The 17379-nt window shown below is 46.8% G+C and overlaps 1 protein-coding gene across 1 annotated transcript in view; it reads right to left on the reverse strand.

The window, feature by feature from the left end:
- Positions 1-17379, reverse strand: part of RPGRIP1 (RPGR interacting protein 1) — an 84196-nt gene that overhangs the window by 9525 nt on the left and 57292 nt on the right. Inside the window, exons 22-23 of the mRNA XM_062206592.1 lie at positions 9726-9826; positions 1488-1680 (exon numbers count right to left, since the gene is read on the reverse strand). Coding sequence (XP_062062576.1) covers positions 1488-1680; positions 9726-9826 — 294 coding nt within the window. The remainder of the gene's footprint in view (positions 1-1487; positions 1681-9725; positions 9827-17379) is intronic.

The following is a 17379-nucleotide window of genomic DNA, read 5'->3' on the forward strand; positions in this document are numbered from 1 at the left end:
GCACTGCTAATAGGTATAATGAAAACAAAGTGAGAAACTGAAGTAAACTAAACAAGAAAGGACACATTAGCACCACATACCACTTGTCTCTGCAAGAGCTAGTATTTACATATCCATAAGAACAAAATTCTAATTGGTTTAGATGAAAATTATGATCCAATTACATGTGAGCAAAGAGACCTGGGTGTGGTGTGAAGAAGCTACATTTTATGGTCCAAGGTAGGAAGTCAGCAGGAATTGTCCAAAAACGTTGAAGAGGCACATGGCAATGGACACAGAGTCAGAAGATGGTAGTGGGGCAGGGAGAGCAATTGGTGGAGAAAGGGTGGGCAAAGGACGGTATGATTTTCACTGAAGTCTTCCAGGCTTCTTTGATACTTTTAAATTTTTTTCATTGTATTTTAAAGGTAAAGAGACAGCGAGAGACTTTCAATTTGTTGTTCATTCCTCAAATGTCTGCAACAGCCAGGAGCCAAGAACTTCACTGGGGCCTCCCACATGGGTGGCAGGGACCTAAATACTTGAACCATCACCCTGTCCATCCTAGGACTCACATTAATAGGAAACTGGACAGGAAGTGGAGCCAGGACTCTGACACAAGACAAGGGAATCCCATCCCTATCTCTGCTATCTCTGCCTTTCAAATAAATCTTTTTTTTTTATTTTTTGACAGGAAGAGTGGACAGTGAGAGAGAGAGACAGAGAGAAAGGTCTTCCTTTGCCGTTGGTTCACCCTCCAATGGCCGCCGCGGCTGGTGCATCTCGCTGATCCAAAGCCAGGAGCCAGGTGCTTCTCCTGGTCTCCCATGTGGGTGCAGGGCCCAAGCACTTGGGCCATCCTCCACTGCCTTCCCGGGCCACAGCAGAGAGCTGGCCTGGAAGAGGGGCAGCCGGGACAGAATTCGGCGCCCCGACTGGGACTAGAACCTGGTGTGCCAGCGCCGCAAAGTGGATGATTAGCCTATTGAGCCGCGGCGCCGGCCTCAAATAAATCTTTAAGAAACAGGGGCTGGCGCCATGGCACAGCGGGTTAATGCCCTGGCCTGAAGTGCCAGCATCCCATATGGACGTTGGTTCGAGACCTGGCTGCTCCACTTCCGATCTACCTCTCTGCTATAGCCTGGGAAAGAAGTAGTAGATGGCCCAAGTCCCTGTACCCCTGCACCCACCTGGGAGACCTGGAAGAACATCCTGGCTTTGGATCAGCACAGCTCCAGCCGATGCAGCCAAATGGGGAGTGAACCCACAGATGGAAGACCTCTCTCTCTCTCTCTCTCTGCCTCTCCTCTCTGTGTAACTGACTTTCAAATAAATAAGAAGGAAAGACGGAAAAAAAGAAAGAAGGAAGAAAGACAGACAGGAAGACAAACAGACAGAAAGAAAAACGGTTGGACACAGCCCATCAGACACCCAGCACAGTTCCAACCCTCAGTCTGCACGTGTTTCAGCCTCCTGGACCCGTAAACCACACAGCGAGCCTTCCTTACCCTTGCTGAAGTGGAAGTGGATTTCCTCTCCGGCCCTTGGCTTCCTCAGGGATATTGGCGTCTCTGTCTCTGACCAGGGCAGATCACAGAACCTGTACTCCACGTACACCTGCTTTATGTTCTCATCAAACATCACTTCAGCCTCCTCGTTGAAGGCCAGAGAGACAATCTCAATGCACATTTTCTCTGAATCCTGGGAAGGAAGACATTTCCTGAAGGTCAGTGAGATTCCAAGCCTTCACTCCACCCTAACCCAACTGACTGCACTGCCACAGCTACTTACGTTATGATTCATAAATTTTAAAAACTTATATGGAAATTTTTAATAAATTTTATAAATCTATACGGAGAATCCAGGAATTCTCTCTATCAGTCCAGCGAATCATTTCTTCAGTTCAGCCTTTTTTTTTTTTTTGACAGGCAGAGTGGATAGTGAGAGAGAGAGACAGAGAGAAAGGTCTTCCTTTTGCCATTAGTTCACCCTCCAATGGCCACTGCGGCCAGCGCATCGCACTGATCCGAAGCCAGGAGCCAGGTGCTTCTCCTGGTCTCCCATGTGGGTGCAGGGCCCAAGGACTTGGGCCATCCTCCACTGCCTTCCCGGGCCATAGCAGAGAGCTGGCCTGGAAGAGGGGCAACCGGGATAGAATCCGGCGCCCCAACTGGGACTAGAACCTGGTCTGCCGGCGCCGCTAGGCGGAGGATTAGCCTGTTAAGCCACAGCGCTGGCCCAGTTCAGCCTTTCTTGACCATCTCTAAATGGAAAGCAAATCAAGAAAATGTCTGGGGGCCAGTGCTATGGTGCAGTAGATTCACGTCCCGACTGCTCCACTTGCAATCCAGCTCCCTTCTAATGGCCTGGAAAAGCAGAAGATGGCCCAAGTTCTTGGGCCTCTGCACCATGTGGGAGACCTGAAAGAAGCTCCTGGCTCCTGATTAGCCCACCTACAGCCATTGTGACCATTTAGGGAGTGAACCAGCGATGGAAGACCTCTCTGTCCCTCCATTTCTCCCTGTAACTCAGCCTCTCAAATAAATAAATCTTAAAAAAAAAAAAAAGTCTGAGCAGATAGTTCTCTTTTTTTCCCCCAACTTTCTCAGTGAGAAATCAATCCAGAATTTGCTTGAGATCAGGATAGACTGACAGTGGAGATTTAGTAGCCTTCAGCCACCATAGTAGGGAGCTGTCCGGTGCTTCTTAAGTACATGCCACGGAGGAGGCCACCAGACCACCCCACTACTACCACAGTAGCACTACTACTTTTTTTTTTCTTTTGGACAGGCAGAGTGGACAGTGAGAGACAGAGAGACAAAGAGAAAGGTCTTCCTTTTCCGTTGGTTCACCCTCCATGGCTGCTGTGGCCGGTGCACCGCGCTGATCCAAAGCCAGGAGCCAGGAGCTTCCTCCTGGTCTCCCATGTGGATGCAGGGCCCAAGCACTTGGGCCATCCTCCACTGCGCTCCTGGGTCACAACAGAGAACTGGACTGGAAGAGGAGCAACCGGGACAGAACCGGCACCCCAATTGGGACTAGAACCCGGGGTGCCAGCACCGCAGGTGGAGGATTAGCCTAGTGAACCGCGGCGCCGGCCACTACTACTTTCAACTCCACTTGAGGCTCACTGCCGCTAGCTCCGCCATCCTCTCTCTTGATTGCCCCTGTGTCCACACCGGCATAAGCCTACAAGGACGAGGCTGACATTTCGCTAGTTTCCAGAAGTATATTTAGGCCAGTCTAAGTCTCCCACTTGCGTAGTGGCAGGAAGTCAGTGTCACGCCCCTTGCAATGAGTCGATCCAGAATGGCGATCGGCCAGCCACAGCGCTCCCTTTCATCTCCCAGTGTCCTCTGGGCTTCCTTCCTCCAGGATGCCAGACCAGTGCCCTTGTTCTTCAGAGACCTGCCCCACCCTGTCTTTTCTCCCTTTCAGAAGCAAGTGGAGCTCCTGTGCCTTCTCCTAAGAAACTCAGCAGGCAAGATCGTCAGTGAGACTACAGACAGAATCATCTGGTGCTTCTTAGAAAATGGAGATATTTGTTGTTTTCCTCTCAATTTGCAATCAACTGACTGTACAGTGTTTTCCAAAATGTAGATTTTGATACTTTGTTGGGCCAGCTGACCAGTTTTTAAATTAAAGAATAAAATGGAAGAGGGTAGAATACAATAGACCACACAGAATAGTGCATTACATAGCACCTCCTTGTATACTCTGGCAACTACTTACAAATATGTAGTTATCACAAAATGATAAGTTTTTTAAAAACAATAACATGGAGCTGACGTGGTGCAGCAGGTTAAATACCGCCTGTGATGCAGGCATCCCATATGAGAGCCAGGTCAAGTACCAACCACTTTGCTTCCAATCCAGCGCCCTCTAAGGTACCTGGGAAAGCAGCAGGGGATGGCCCAAAAACTTCCACTGCTTTCCCAGGCACCTGTTTAGGATGCCGGCACTGGCCACAACGCCAGCCCCATTATTTATTTTTAATATTCTAGATTTTATGGGAAAAATGTGTTCCTGCTTTATTCATACAGTTTAATTTCTAAAATTTGATTCAAAATATGTATTTATGGAGCTCGTGTTGTAGTGTTGCAGGTAAAGCCATTGCCTCTAATGCCTGCATCCCATATGGGTGCCAGACCGAGTTCCGGCAGTTCCACTTCCAATACAGCTCCCTGCTAATGGTGCTGAAAAGCAGAAGATGGTCCAAGTACTTGGGCCCCTGTCACTCATGTAGCAGCAGACCCAGATGAAGCTCCTGGCTTTGGCCTGGCCCAACCCCAGCCATTGGGGCCATCCTGGGAGTGAACCAGCAGATAGAAAATCTGTCTCTCTGAAACTCGATTTTCAAAATATTTTATTTTAAAGATGCATTTATTTATTTGAGAGGTAGAGTTACAGACAGAGAGAGGCCTTCATCTGCTGGCTCACTCCCCAGATGGCTGCGATGGCAGGAGCTGGGCCGGTCCAAAGCCAGGAGCTTCTTCCGGGTCTTCCACATGGGTGCAGGGGCCCAGGGTTATCTTCTCTACTCTCCCAGGCCACAGCAGAGAGCTGGATCAGAAGGGGCACAGCTGGGACTCGAACCAGCACCCATATGGGATGCTGGCACTGGAGACCTAGGCTTGGTCCACTGTGTCACAGCGCTGGCCCCTCAAAATATTTTAAAAATATATATGTTTTATTTGAAAGGGATGGAGGGAAAGAGAGAGAAAGATAGTTCACTGCTGAAATGCCCCAAACCACCAGGGCTGGGCTAAACCAGAAGTCTAGAACTCAATCAGAGTGTCCCATATAGGTGTCAGGAACTTGGGTAGTTCGGCCATCGCCTGCTGCCTCCCAGGCTGTGTCCTGAGCCTCACTGACTGTCTCAGCGGGTGTGCTTTAGCAGGAAGCTAGAATTGGGAATAGAGCTGGGACTTGAACCCAGGTACTCTGATGTGGGAATGTGGGAATTCCAAGCAGTGCCTTAACTACTGTGCCAAACACTGCTCACAATTTTGAAAATTTTAAACTTGCTAATAGTGCTGGGGCAACAATCAGAAATCCATATTTATGCAGACTGCATCAAGCTTATCTTGATAACAAAGGTAAATGAGGAGGAGGAATCAGATTAAAATCTGGGCCAAGTATGACATGGAGGCTTTATTCATTCTTATGAGATTGAACTCTGCAAAACTGACAATTTTAATCATTTTTGCCTGTACAAATATATGTATCTTTGATCCAGAATTCTTTTTTTTTTTTTTTAATTTTTTGACAGGCAGAGTGGGCAACGAGAGAGAGAGAGAGAGACAGAGAGAAAGGTCTTCCTTTGCCGTTGGTTCACCCTCCAATGGCCGCTGTGGCTGGTACGCTGTGGCCAGCGCATCGCACTTGATTCAGAATTCTTTATATAAGCTGATTCCATTATACCATTTTATCGGTACTGAACATCAAAAAAGGGGATCCAATGAGTAATGTTAACCACTGGAATATAGAACTTGCTGGAAGAACTCTTGAAAGCAGTGAGCTACGCAGCATTAGGACTCCGCTTTGCTAGCTCAGATGTGCTAGTTAATTTGGCTGGGAGTAGGGGTTGCTAAAATTAACTAGCCACATACCCAAGGAGGAGGACACCCCTGACACCTGAAAGAATGTGAGAGCAAATCTTGAGGATCTCAATGCACACTACTGCTGAAGAGGCCACAGAGTGAATGCGAGCGATTACTCCCGTCTCGTTAGCAGGTATTCAGAGGAGCATGGAAAAGTCTGCTATGCTATACTGAGAGCGAGAGAATGAGCCATAGAAAGGCATGCTATCTGGAAGCTCTCTTGTGGCTGCACTGAGAGCTTTCCCCAAGAATCTTAGAGGGCTGATACGTACAGAGGGCCTTTAGGAAGCTTGTGCTGACTCCCAGAGCCTCCTGGAAAACAGTCATGTACATCCTACACACACAGGAGCAGTCCTAATCTTGGATGCAAAGAGACGGATAAGGAGCCTTATGTATCATGATTACTTTATTTATTTATTTTTGACAGGCAGAGTGGACAGTGAGAGAGACAGAGAGAAAGGTCTTCCTTCTGCCATTGGTTCACCCTTCAATGGCTGCTGCAGCCGGCACATCGCGCTGATCCCAAGGCAGGAGCCAGGTGCTTCTCCTGGTCTCCCATGGGGTTCAGGGCCCAAGCACTTGGGCCATCCTCCACTGCACTCCCAGGCCATAGCAGAGAGCTGGCCTAGAAGAGGGGCAACCGGGACAGAATCCGGTGCCCTGACCGGGACTAGAACCTGGTGTGCTGGCGCTGCAAGGCGGAGGATTAGCCTAGTGAGCCGTGGCACCGGCAATTACTTTACTTTTTAGCTGTTAAGGAAAAGACATTTAGGAAAAGTGTCTCTCTGTGTATATAGACAGATATAGATATTTATTTATTTATTTTTAGTATTTATTTTTAAAATTTGAAAGGTGGTGGTGGGGGATTGATCTTCTATCTACTGGTTCACTCCCCTAATGACTGTAACAGCCCAGTCTGGACCAGGCTGAAACCAGGAGCCAAGAACTCCGCTCTGGTCTCCCACGTGGGTGACAAGGGCCCAAGTCCTTGGGACATTTTCTGCTGCCTTCCCAAGTTCATTAGCAGGAAATTCCTAAGTGGAAGAGCCAGGATTCAAACTGGCACTTGGATATGGGATGCAGATTTCCCAAGCAGTGGCTTAAGCCACTGTGCCAGACCCAGATTATAGGTTCCTTATCTTGAGGACTGAAACAGGTTAGAAGACAGACAACTGCCATCATCCACATCATTATCACTATCACTCAGTCCTTAAGTGTCTCAGGCAGTGTATTGAACCCTTATTTAAATCTTGCCATATCACTACAAGGAGAGTATGCTTCACGTTATCCTTCTATAGGGGAGGAAGCAAAGCCTAACAGAGGTTAAACACCAAAAGCTCCATGGCCAGTAAGCAGCAGAGCCCAGGGCTACACACTCCTGTCTGTGCTTTCGAAAGTTACACTCTATTGCCTCCTCCATTTTCCTGGGTGACTCCAGGTAGAAGAATGACAGCTCAAGTGTTGACTTCAGCCCTCCAACCCCTCTGGCTTTTTTGCTTAGCTATACTGAAGCACGATAATAATTTTTTGCTTTTTCAATAATAAATATATGCCTGTGTTTTGAGTTTAATTTGACAATAACACTAATTTCTTTGCTTGAGTAGGTTTTTTTTTTTTTTCAAACTTCTCAATACTTCCAGGTACACAGATTTATTTCCTAAAAGGAATTCTTACTGAGGAATCTTAAGGATATTTTTAATGTAATCTGGCTGACTGGTCAAAGCTCAAAAGTCTGCTGATCTGCTGAGAGGTGGCGTGGTGGGGAAAGCTTGGCTGCAGTTCCAGCTCATTCACCACCTAACTCTGTAATCCCGAGCCCATCACTTGATCTTCCTCACTGTAATAACATCTAATGTGTTATCTAATTCTAACATTCTGGAGCTCTACTCTATTTCGTATGTATTTCTCAAGATACTAGCTGAATAATGTCTTTTAAAAAGATATGTTGGCCAGCACCGCAGCTCACTACGCTAATCCTCCACCTGCAGCGTCAGAACCCCGGGTTCTAGCCCAGTCGGGGTGCCAGATTCTGTCCTGGTTGCTCCTCTTCCAGTCCAGCTCTCTGCTGTGGCCCAGGAGTGCAGTGGAGGATGGCCCAAGTGCTTGGACCCTGCACCCGCATGGGAGACCAGGAGGAAGCACCTGGCTCCTGGCTTTGGATTGGCGCAGTGCAACGGCCGCAACACACTGGCCATAGCAGCCACTTGGGGGGTGAACCAACGGAAAAAGGAAGACCTTTCTCTCTGTCTGTCTCTAACTCTGCCTGAAAAAAAAAAAAAAAAAAAAAAAAAGATATGTTAAAGTTCAGAAGAAATGAGGCTGAACTATTTATTACATTAAATGTTTACGTGGAGGGTCTGGTATTGTGACACAGAGAGTTAAACCACTGCTTCAAAACCAGCATCACACAGTGGAGCACTGCTTCAAGCCCCAGCTGCTCCACTTCCTATCCAACATCCCGTTAATGCACCAGGAAAGCCGTGGATGATGTCTCAGGTACTTGGGCCCCTGCCACCCAAGACCCAGACAGAGTGAACCTTTCAAATAAACAAATCTTTTAAAAAAAGAAAAAGTTTACATTGAGTTGTATTAAAAAAAAAGATTTTGGGGCCAGCACTAGGGAGGAGCAGTAAAACCATTGCCTGCAGTGCCGGCTGCTCCTCTTCCGATCCAGCTCTCTGCTACGGCCTGGGAAAGCAGTAGAAGATGGCCCAAGTCCTTGGGCCCTGCACCTGTGTAGGAGACCTGGAGGAAGCTCCTGGCTCCTGGCTTCGGACTGGCACAGCTCCAGCCGTTGTGGCCAATTGGGGAGTGAACCAGCGGATGGAAGACCCCTCCCTCCCTCCCTCCCTCCCTCTCTCTCTCTCTCTGCCTCTCCTTCTCTCTGTGTAACTCTGACTTTCAAATAAAATAAATATTAAAAAAGAATAAATAATTACAGAGCAGGCTAAAAAATGTGGAAATTAAATAATTTCTGAGCCCTTCCATGAAGAATCTTTTCTTCTCTTTCAGCTTCTACTTCACAAAGTAAACCTGTTCTCCTTAGGCAGATGTTGGGAAAGTGGAGTTAATCAGGCTCCCTCGCTGTCATGGCACCCAGCAGGCCTGAAAACTGGTATGCTTTCTGCTAGTCACAGAGCCTAGACACTGATACAGTTCTGCCCTGCAGTTTCTTGGCTACCTGCCATTGCTGTCTGTAAAGCATATGTAAGAAGCTGAGGGCAGAGCTGGGTGCAGATCTCTTTTGCATGTGTTTCTTGTGTTTTCACTGCCATTGCAAATATAAAGAGGTATGAATCCCCCAAAAGGCTCTGAAGTGGTTCCATGGCCTGTCAGAATTGGAACCTGGGGGCCGGCACTGTGGCATAGTAGGTAAAGCCTCTGCCTGTGGCGCTGGCATCCCATATGGGCGCTAGTTTGGTTCAAGACGCAGCTATTCCACTTCCAATCCAGCTCCCTGCTAATGTGCCTAGGAAAGCAGTGGCGGATGGCCCAGGTGCCAGAGCCTCTGCACCCAGAAAGGAGACCTAGAGGAGGCTCCTGGCTTCAGATCGGCCCAGGTCAGGAATGAACCAGTGGATGGAAGATCTCTCTCTCTCTCCCTCTGTAACTCTGCTTTTCAAATAAATAAATAGATTAAAAAAGAAGAAGCAGCTCCTGGCTTCAGATTGGCTCAGCTCTGGCCATTGTAGCCATCTGGGTAGAAAACTAGTAGATGAAAGACCTCTCTGTCTGTACCTCTGTCTCTCAAATAAGTAAATAAACCTTTAAAACAAAATAAAAAACAGAACGGAATCTGAACCTGTCCTTCTTGGAACTGAACTGCTACAAAAGAGCAGATTTATCGACAGGCTACACCGCTCAGGCTGGGCATAAATCACAGTGTACAGTGAATACGGGAGCAAGAGCTAAGCCAGGGATTTGAGTAAGAGAAGTGCTGAGGTGAGTCACCATTGACACCAAATCAAGCAAAGGATCCGTCCGTCTGTCAGACTTGCATTCACAGGTCGTGTTATTTCAAATACTTGCATTTCCCATAAGGCTTAATTAAAACTGGGTTTTTAACCACGGCCATAGCCGCTGCATACAACTGCTATTATTTACAGCCTCGTCTCCCATGCAGCGATGCTCCGGGGTACTTACTGCTTTGGGACATTTCTCAGATACGGGTGGCACCACGACGTCATCGCTGTCTGTCGTCTGTGCTTCACTGACTTCAGAAGCTTGATCACAGGATTCTGCATCTGCCAGGGAAGAGGCTGGAGTCCATCTCAAAGCTGTGTCTAGCCCGCGCAAACACCCAGGACCCACATCTTTGATCCACTGAAGAACCGAACCCTCTCTTTCAAAGGTTCGCTTATTCAGAAGCTTGCCAAACTACAGAGGCTTGCTTCTGGGGGAAAAGGGGGGGGGGGGGGGAGCAAAAGAAGAAAGAACAGAAATGAGGAAGGAAGACAGGGAGGAAGTCTCTTGTAGTGGCTGAAGAAAATGATGAAGCGGAGGAAAAGCGGTGAAATCAGGTGTGGCAACTGATGGCTTCAAATGGTCTCTCCCACCCGCTGAGTTCTTACAATGTGACCTATTAAGGGGGGAGGTCTATGCCCCCTCCCTTTCCACTAACAAGGGTTTCTGTGACTGCTTCAACCCAGAAGATGGCAGGAGTGACTGCTATGTGACTTCTATGCCACGCACTTAGCCTTGTCTTCAGACTTGCTGTTGGACCCCGGCCACTCAGCCCTGAGGAAATCCAAGCAACGTCTAGAGGGTGCGCCTGCAGAGCAGCTGAGGCTTCAGGCCTACAGCTGCTGCTGTGCTCCCAATGGCAGTCAGGACCGACTGAGCAGCCGATAGAGTGAGGCATCTTACCAAAGAAATCCCTCAGGCCCCTGGCTAGGTTACCACATGGCACTGGATGCCATGTGAAGGGGAAGTGACCCTTACCCATGAGACCTGCCCAAATTGCACATTAGTGACCCAAAGTAATAACTATTGTCATTTTAAGTCACTAAGGTTTTGTTTTGTTTATTTCCATGGCTTCATTTGCTATTAAGATAAGACCAACTTTGTAACTGAGTGAGTGGAGCTGGTGCTGTGGCATAGCGGGCAAAGCCACACTGCCCATGTAGGCACTGGTTCAAGTCCCAGTTGCTCCACTTCCAATCCAGCTTTCTGCTGTGGCCTGGGAAAGAGTGGAAGATGGCCCAAGTGCTTGGGTCCTGACAACCACATGGGAGACCTGGAGGAAGCTCCAGCCATTTTGGCCATTTGGAGAGTAAACCAGCGGATGGAAGACCGCTCTCTCTGCCTTTCAAATAAGTAAATAAATCTTTAAAATGTATATATATAAAAAACTGAATGAGTTAGGAAGCTTTGTTCCTTCTATTTACTGACATACACTGAAAAGTCAGCATCATTTTTTCCTTAAATATTGATAGTATTCACTAAGTCATCTGGGCCTGGATTTTTTTTTTTTTTTTAAAGATTTATCCATTCATTTGAAGGACAAAGTCACAGAAAGACAAAGGCAGAGAGAGGGACTCCATCTACTGGCTCACCCCCAAACGGCCTCAACAGCAAGAGCTGAGCCCATCCAAAGCCAGGAGCCTCCTCCAGGCTTTCCACAGGGGTACTGGGGCCCAAGAACTCGGGCCATCCTCCACTGCCCTCCCAGGTCACAGCAGAGAGCCAGATCAGAAGTGGTACAGCTAGTACAAAATGAGTATCCACATGGGACACTGGCACCACAGGCACCAGCCCTCCATAAATTTAAGGATTTATTTTGTTTATTGGAAACAGTTACAGAGAGCGGTTGAGAGAGAAAGGCCTGGGTTTTCTTGTTGTGGAGGACTTTTAATTGCCAATTCACTGTTTTTACTTCTTATAGGTCATCATAATCTATGTATTCACGAGTCAGTTTCAATAATTATAATCTTCTTAGGAATGTGTCTAAGTTACTTGCATAAAGTTGTTCATAATATTCTTTTACACATTCATCCCCAATTTTGCTGTGCCTTCACTCCTTTTTCCTTCATTTGCCTACCAACTGCCCATTTATTGCTTCTCAGCTCCTTCATTGCCTGCTCGGCAAACGTAAGGCTGAGCTCTGTAAATATTTCTCCTTTGTGAAATGGCACCATGTGAAGCTTTGCCAACAGAGGGCACTGAAGAATCACTGGAGGAGGAGAGGGTTTCTCTTCCGATTCCTGTCTGTCTACTTGGGCAGGATCCCGGAGCAGATATGAACTCCTGCAACCCAGGGCTTGGTGACAGTTCCTGTGGCCAGTAGGCTCATGGCACCTCCCCACAGGTAGTTTGCAGGTACCTTTGGGAGCGGGGTGGTGGCGAAATGCACCTGGGTTGGCCCTTCTCCTTGCACAGTTTACTCCCAGCATCTCAGGTACATCCACAGCAAACTTCTGTGCCATTCAGCAAGATGTAACTGCACATTCGCAGTGAGGCCTGGATATCAGCCCTAAAGGAGTTGGCTCCCAGATCTGTGTCTTCCTTCGGGGCTCTATCACAGCTCTAGGAATCTGCTATTTCTGTATTCCTCAGAGTTACCTTTACTTCTTAGTAGTCAGTCCCCGTTCCCTGCTTTCAAATCCCTTGTAATTCTTTATACTAATCTCTTCAAATGACTACATAGCTTCTCTCTCCTGGCTAGATCTTAACGAACATAGTCATTCTAGATGTAGGCTTGACCTGCAGCCATATCACTCTGAACGTGTCCCATCTCGTCTAGATCCAGGCTTATCAAGCTTGTCTATCTTCTCATTTTCTCCATTCTTTTCTGTTTTCGATTTCACCGATTTCTGCTCTAGAACTGGCTCAGCTCCAGCTGTTGCAGCCATTTGGGGAATGAACCAGCAGATGAAGACCTGTCTTTCTGTCTCTCCTTCTCTATGTAACTCTGCCTCTCAAATAAATAAATCCTTAAAAAAAATTTTTAAAAAGGCAGAGAGAGAGAGAGAGACAGATCTTCCATCTGCTGGTTCACTCCCCAAAAGGCCTTAACAACCAGGGCTGGGCCAGCTGGAAGCCAGGAGCTTCTTCCAGGTCTCCCACATGGGTTGCAGGGGCTTAAAGACTTGGCCCATTTTCTGCTGCTTTCTCAGGCGCATTAGTGGGGAGCTGGATGGGAAGTGGAGCAGGGGACTCCAATCAGCGCCATTATGGGATGCCCACATTGTAGGCGGTCGGCTTTATCTGCTATGCCACAATGCTGGCCCATCTGCTTTCATTTTCATACATTTCAACATAATTGCTAATATTCCTTAGTATTTCTTCTTTGATGCATGGGTTTTTTAGAAGTGTGTCAGTTACATACTAAGTATTTTCTATTGTCTGAATTAACAGAAATTAATGGCTGCTCTAACACATTTTCACAAACATGGTAAACAAGACTAGCCTCCGAATTTTCTGGCCTCAATTCCATGATCAAGGTGTTGGCTACTTCATGCTTCCTCTAAAGGATCTAAGGGACAATCCAATCTTTCCTGTGTTCCTTGCCTTTCCAGTTCCTGGTGGCTCCAGGCAATGGAACAAAGATGTAAGCCTCAGAGCCATTTAGTCTCCTTGTCCAAAAGCAGATCCAATCCCCAAGGGACTCTCTAGCCCCTGCATTCTTTCACAACCAGCTCAATTCCACGCCTTGTATTTTCCCCTCCCCACCCTCTGCTTTCTTTTCCAACTAAGGCCCATCAAAATTGAAAAGCCCCTGAAAAGCTTGTACAAACCAGATCAACTCTGCCACTGCCCACCCTTCCAGACCCTTAGGTACTAGAAGCTATATAAATCCCAGCCTGCCTGAGATGGCCCAAGTACTTGGGCCCCTGCTACCCACATGGGAAACCAGAAGAAGCTCCTGGCCCTTGGCTTCGGCCTGGCCCAGCCCTAGCCATTGTGGCCACTTGAGGAGTAAACCAGCAGATGGAAAATCAGGCCTTGTTTTGTCTCCTCCTCTCCTTCCCTCCCTCCTTTGTTCTTTCCTTCCTCTCCCTTTCTGTCCCCCTCCCTCTCTCTCTCTCTCTCTCTGTAACTATGCCGTTCAAATAAAAAAATTTTTTAAATTAAAATTAAAAAAAAAAAAACCTGCCTCCATGTCACATTGTTTCCTTCTCTCCTGTGCATGTCTCTTACAGGACATTTGTCACCAAACTGAAGGACCACTTGGATAATCTAGGATGATCTCAAGATCTTTAACCTAATAGCATGTGCGAAGACTTTCTTTTTAAATACCATTTGCAGGTACTGCAGGACACAGACATATCATCAATCCACTATTTTTTTATTATCCACTATTATTTATCTTTCATCCATCATTCACCTATTCTTAAAATATGATTCAGTTTTTTTTAAATAAAGTTTATCTGGGGCTGGCGCTGAGGCATAGCAGGTAAAGCTGCCGCCTGAAGTGCCAGCAACCCATACGAGAGCTGGTTCAAGTCCCAGCTGCAATATTTCCGATCCAGCTCTCTGCTATGGCCTGGGAAAGCAGTAGAAGATAGCCCAAGACCTAGGGCCCCTGCGTGGAAAGACCTGGAAGAAGCTCCTGGCTCCTGGTTTCAGACCAGCACAGCTCAGGCCATTGCAGCCAATTGGGGAGTGAACCAGTGAATGGAAGAGCTCTCTCTCTCTCTGCCTCTCCTTCCTTCTCTGTAACTCTTTCAAATCTATTTTTATTTTATTTGAAAAGCAAAGACAGAGTTCTCCTATCTGCTAGTTCACTCCCCAAATGCCTGCAACAGACAGGTTTGAAGTAGGTGGAAATCAGGAGCCAGGAACTCACACCGACTTTCCCACATGGGTGGAAGGGACTTAAGTACTTGGGTAATCAGTTGCATTGGCAGGAAGCTGGAATGGAGAGCAGAACAGGAATTCAAACCCAGGTACTTCCACGTGGGATGTGGATATCCCAAGTGACAGCAGGACTGATGTGCCAAACGCCCATCAATTTAAATCCTGAAAATATTTAAAATGCCACAAGCTGATGTTTTTGCTTAATACACTCATTTAAGTTAATCCTATTCTTTGCATTTAACTCCTTGCTGCATCTTTGTGTTTCCTTCTGGAATAAATTTCCTTCAGCCAAAAGAACCACCTTCGCATTCTCTTTAGTGTGTGACATAGTGGCAAACACTCCATTCTGGTTAGTCTGAAAATGTCTGTTTTGAAAGGAGATATTTAGTGGGTGGTGATCTCTTAATTGGCAGTTACCCGCTTTCTGTCAGGCACACTGGCTTCTGGCTACAGTGGTAGCTCTGACAAGTCAGTTACTTGTTTTACTTGATGTACCAAGGACTGGCTTTCTCTTTTGATTGGACACTTTTAATATCTCTGGTTTTATTTTCTATATTTTTATTATTACATGTCTAAATCTGAATTTATTTTTACTGATCTTGCTTGAGTTTCATTTCATTGGATCTTAATATTCTTGATTAGTTCTGGGAAAATCTAAGTCATTATCACTTTAAATATTGTTCTTGTCTCCCTTATTTCTCCTCTCCTATACCTTATTAAGTGTAGCTCAAACTTCACTTCATCCTTTATGTCCCTTTCCTTTTTTTCCTATTTTCCATCATGTTGTACAGAGAGAGGGAAAGAGAGAGGTCTTCCCTCTGCTGGTTCATTCCCCAAATGGCCACAACAGCCAGGGCTGGGCCAGACTGAAACTAGAAGCTTCTTCTAGGTCTCCCACATGAGTACAGGGGCCCAAGCACTTGGGCCATCTTCTGCTGCTTTTCCAGGTGTATTAACAGGGAGTTACTGGCACTCGAACTGGCACCCATATGGGATGCCAGCATTGTAGGCAGCAGCCTAACCACTATTTATACAAGACTGGTCCCTCTAATTTGTTTGTGCTTTTTTTTTTTTTTTAAGATTTATTTTATTTATTTGCAAGACATAGTCACACAGAGAGTTAGAGACAGAAAGAGAAATTTTCCATCCACTGGTTTGCTCCCCAAATGGACACAACGGCCAAAACTGCGCCCATCTGAAGCCAGGAGCCAGGTGCTTCTTCTGGATCTCCCACACGAATGTAAGGGCCCAAGGACTTGGGCCATCTTCTAACTGATTTCCCAGGCCACAGCAGAGAGCTGGAAGAGGAGCAGCCAGGACTAGAACTGGTGTCCAAATGGGATGCCAGCACTTCAGGAGTGGGCTTTAACCCGCTGCGCCACAGCGCAAGCCCCAGCTCTCTAATTTGTTTTCAACCTATTTCTCTCTGTAATAAATTTCTGTATGTAGTTCTTAAATGTCTTAATTTCTATTAGTTCATTTCCAAATTTGTAGCATATTTTGAAAACATTTTGTAATTGATTCAGGCAAAACACACACACACACACCATAAAAAGGTGCCAAAATTATTAAATAAAATTTGGTGAGAAACAAGATATTTACAGAGTCTTTGGATATCTTTTCATATCACAGATAATAATTAATTACAAAAGAACAAATGATGGACCAGTTCTAGTCCTGGCTGCTCTACTTCCAATGTAGCTCTGTGCTATGGTCTGGAGAAGCAGTGGAAGATGGCCCAAGTCCTTGGGCCCCTGCACCCATGTGCAAGACCCAGAAAAAGCTCCTGGCTCCTGGCTCCAGATCAGCCCAGCTCCATCTGTGGTCACTTGTGGAGTGAACCAGGCCATGGAAGACCTCTCTCTCTCTCTCTCTCTCTCCTCTCTCTTTCTCTAACTCTTTCAATTAAATAAATCTTAAAAAAAAAAAAAGATAGGAAAACTTGGCAAACTTTCATTCTTAAATTTTTTTTTTTTTTTTTTTTTTTTTTTTTTTTGGACAGGCAGAGTGGATAGTGAGAGAGAGAGATAGAGAGAAAGTTCTTCCTTTTTGCTGTTGGTTCACCCTCCAATGGCCGCAGTGGCCGGCACATCTCGCTGATCTGAAGCCAGGAGCCAGGTGCTTCTCCTGGTCTCCCATGCGAGTGCAGGGTCCAAAGACTTGGGCCATCCTCCACTGCCTTCCCGGGCCATAGCAGAGAGCTGGCCTGGAAGAGGGGCAACCGGGATAGAATCCGGCGCCCCAACCGGGACAAGAACCTGGTGTGCAGGCGCTGCAAGGCGGAGGATTAGCCTGTTAAGCCATGGCGCCAGCCTCTGGGACATTCTTGTAAAAAAAAAAAAGAAAGAAGGAGGAAGGAGGAAGGAGGAAGAAGGAAGAAGAAGGAAGAAGGAAGAAGAAGAAGAAGAAGGGAGGAAAGAAAAGAAGGGAGGGAGGGAAGAAAAAAGGGAGGGAGGGAGGAAAAAAGGGAGGGAGGGAGGGAGGTGAGGGAGGAGAGCGAGAGAGAGAGGAAAACAGAACTGGAATCTAATTGTGAAAAAACACCACACAAGTCCAGATGGAGGCATGTTCTACAGAACAACTTGCCCGTGCTCCTCAAAAATGTCAGTACCGGGACCAGCACTTTGGTGCATCGGGTAAAGGCGCCGCCTGCAGTGCCAGCATCCCATATGGGCGCCGGTTCGAGTCCCAGCTGCTCCTCTTCCAGTCTAGCTCTCTGCTTTGGCCCGGGAAAGCAGAAGATGGCCCAAGTCCTTGGACCCCTGCATGCACATGGGAGACCCCGAAGAAGTTCCTGGCTCCAGCCCTGTGCCATTTTGGCCAATTGGGGAGTGAACCAGCAGATGGAAGACCTCTCTCTCTGCCTCTCCTCATCTCTCTGTGTAACTCTTTCAAATAAATAAATAAAAATTTAAAAAAAAAGAGTGCATCTTAAAAAAAATGTCAATACCATGAAAGAAAAAATTCCCAATTAAAGGAGACTAAAAAAGGAAATGAC

Source organism: Lepus europaeus, chromosome 11, assembly GCF_033115175.1.
Source record: "Lepus europaeus isolate LE1 chromosome 11, mLepTim1.pri, whole genome shotgun sequence".
NCBI lineage: Eukaryota > Metazoa > Chordata > Mammalia > Lagomorpha > Leporidae > Lepus > Lepus europaeus.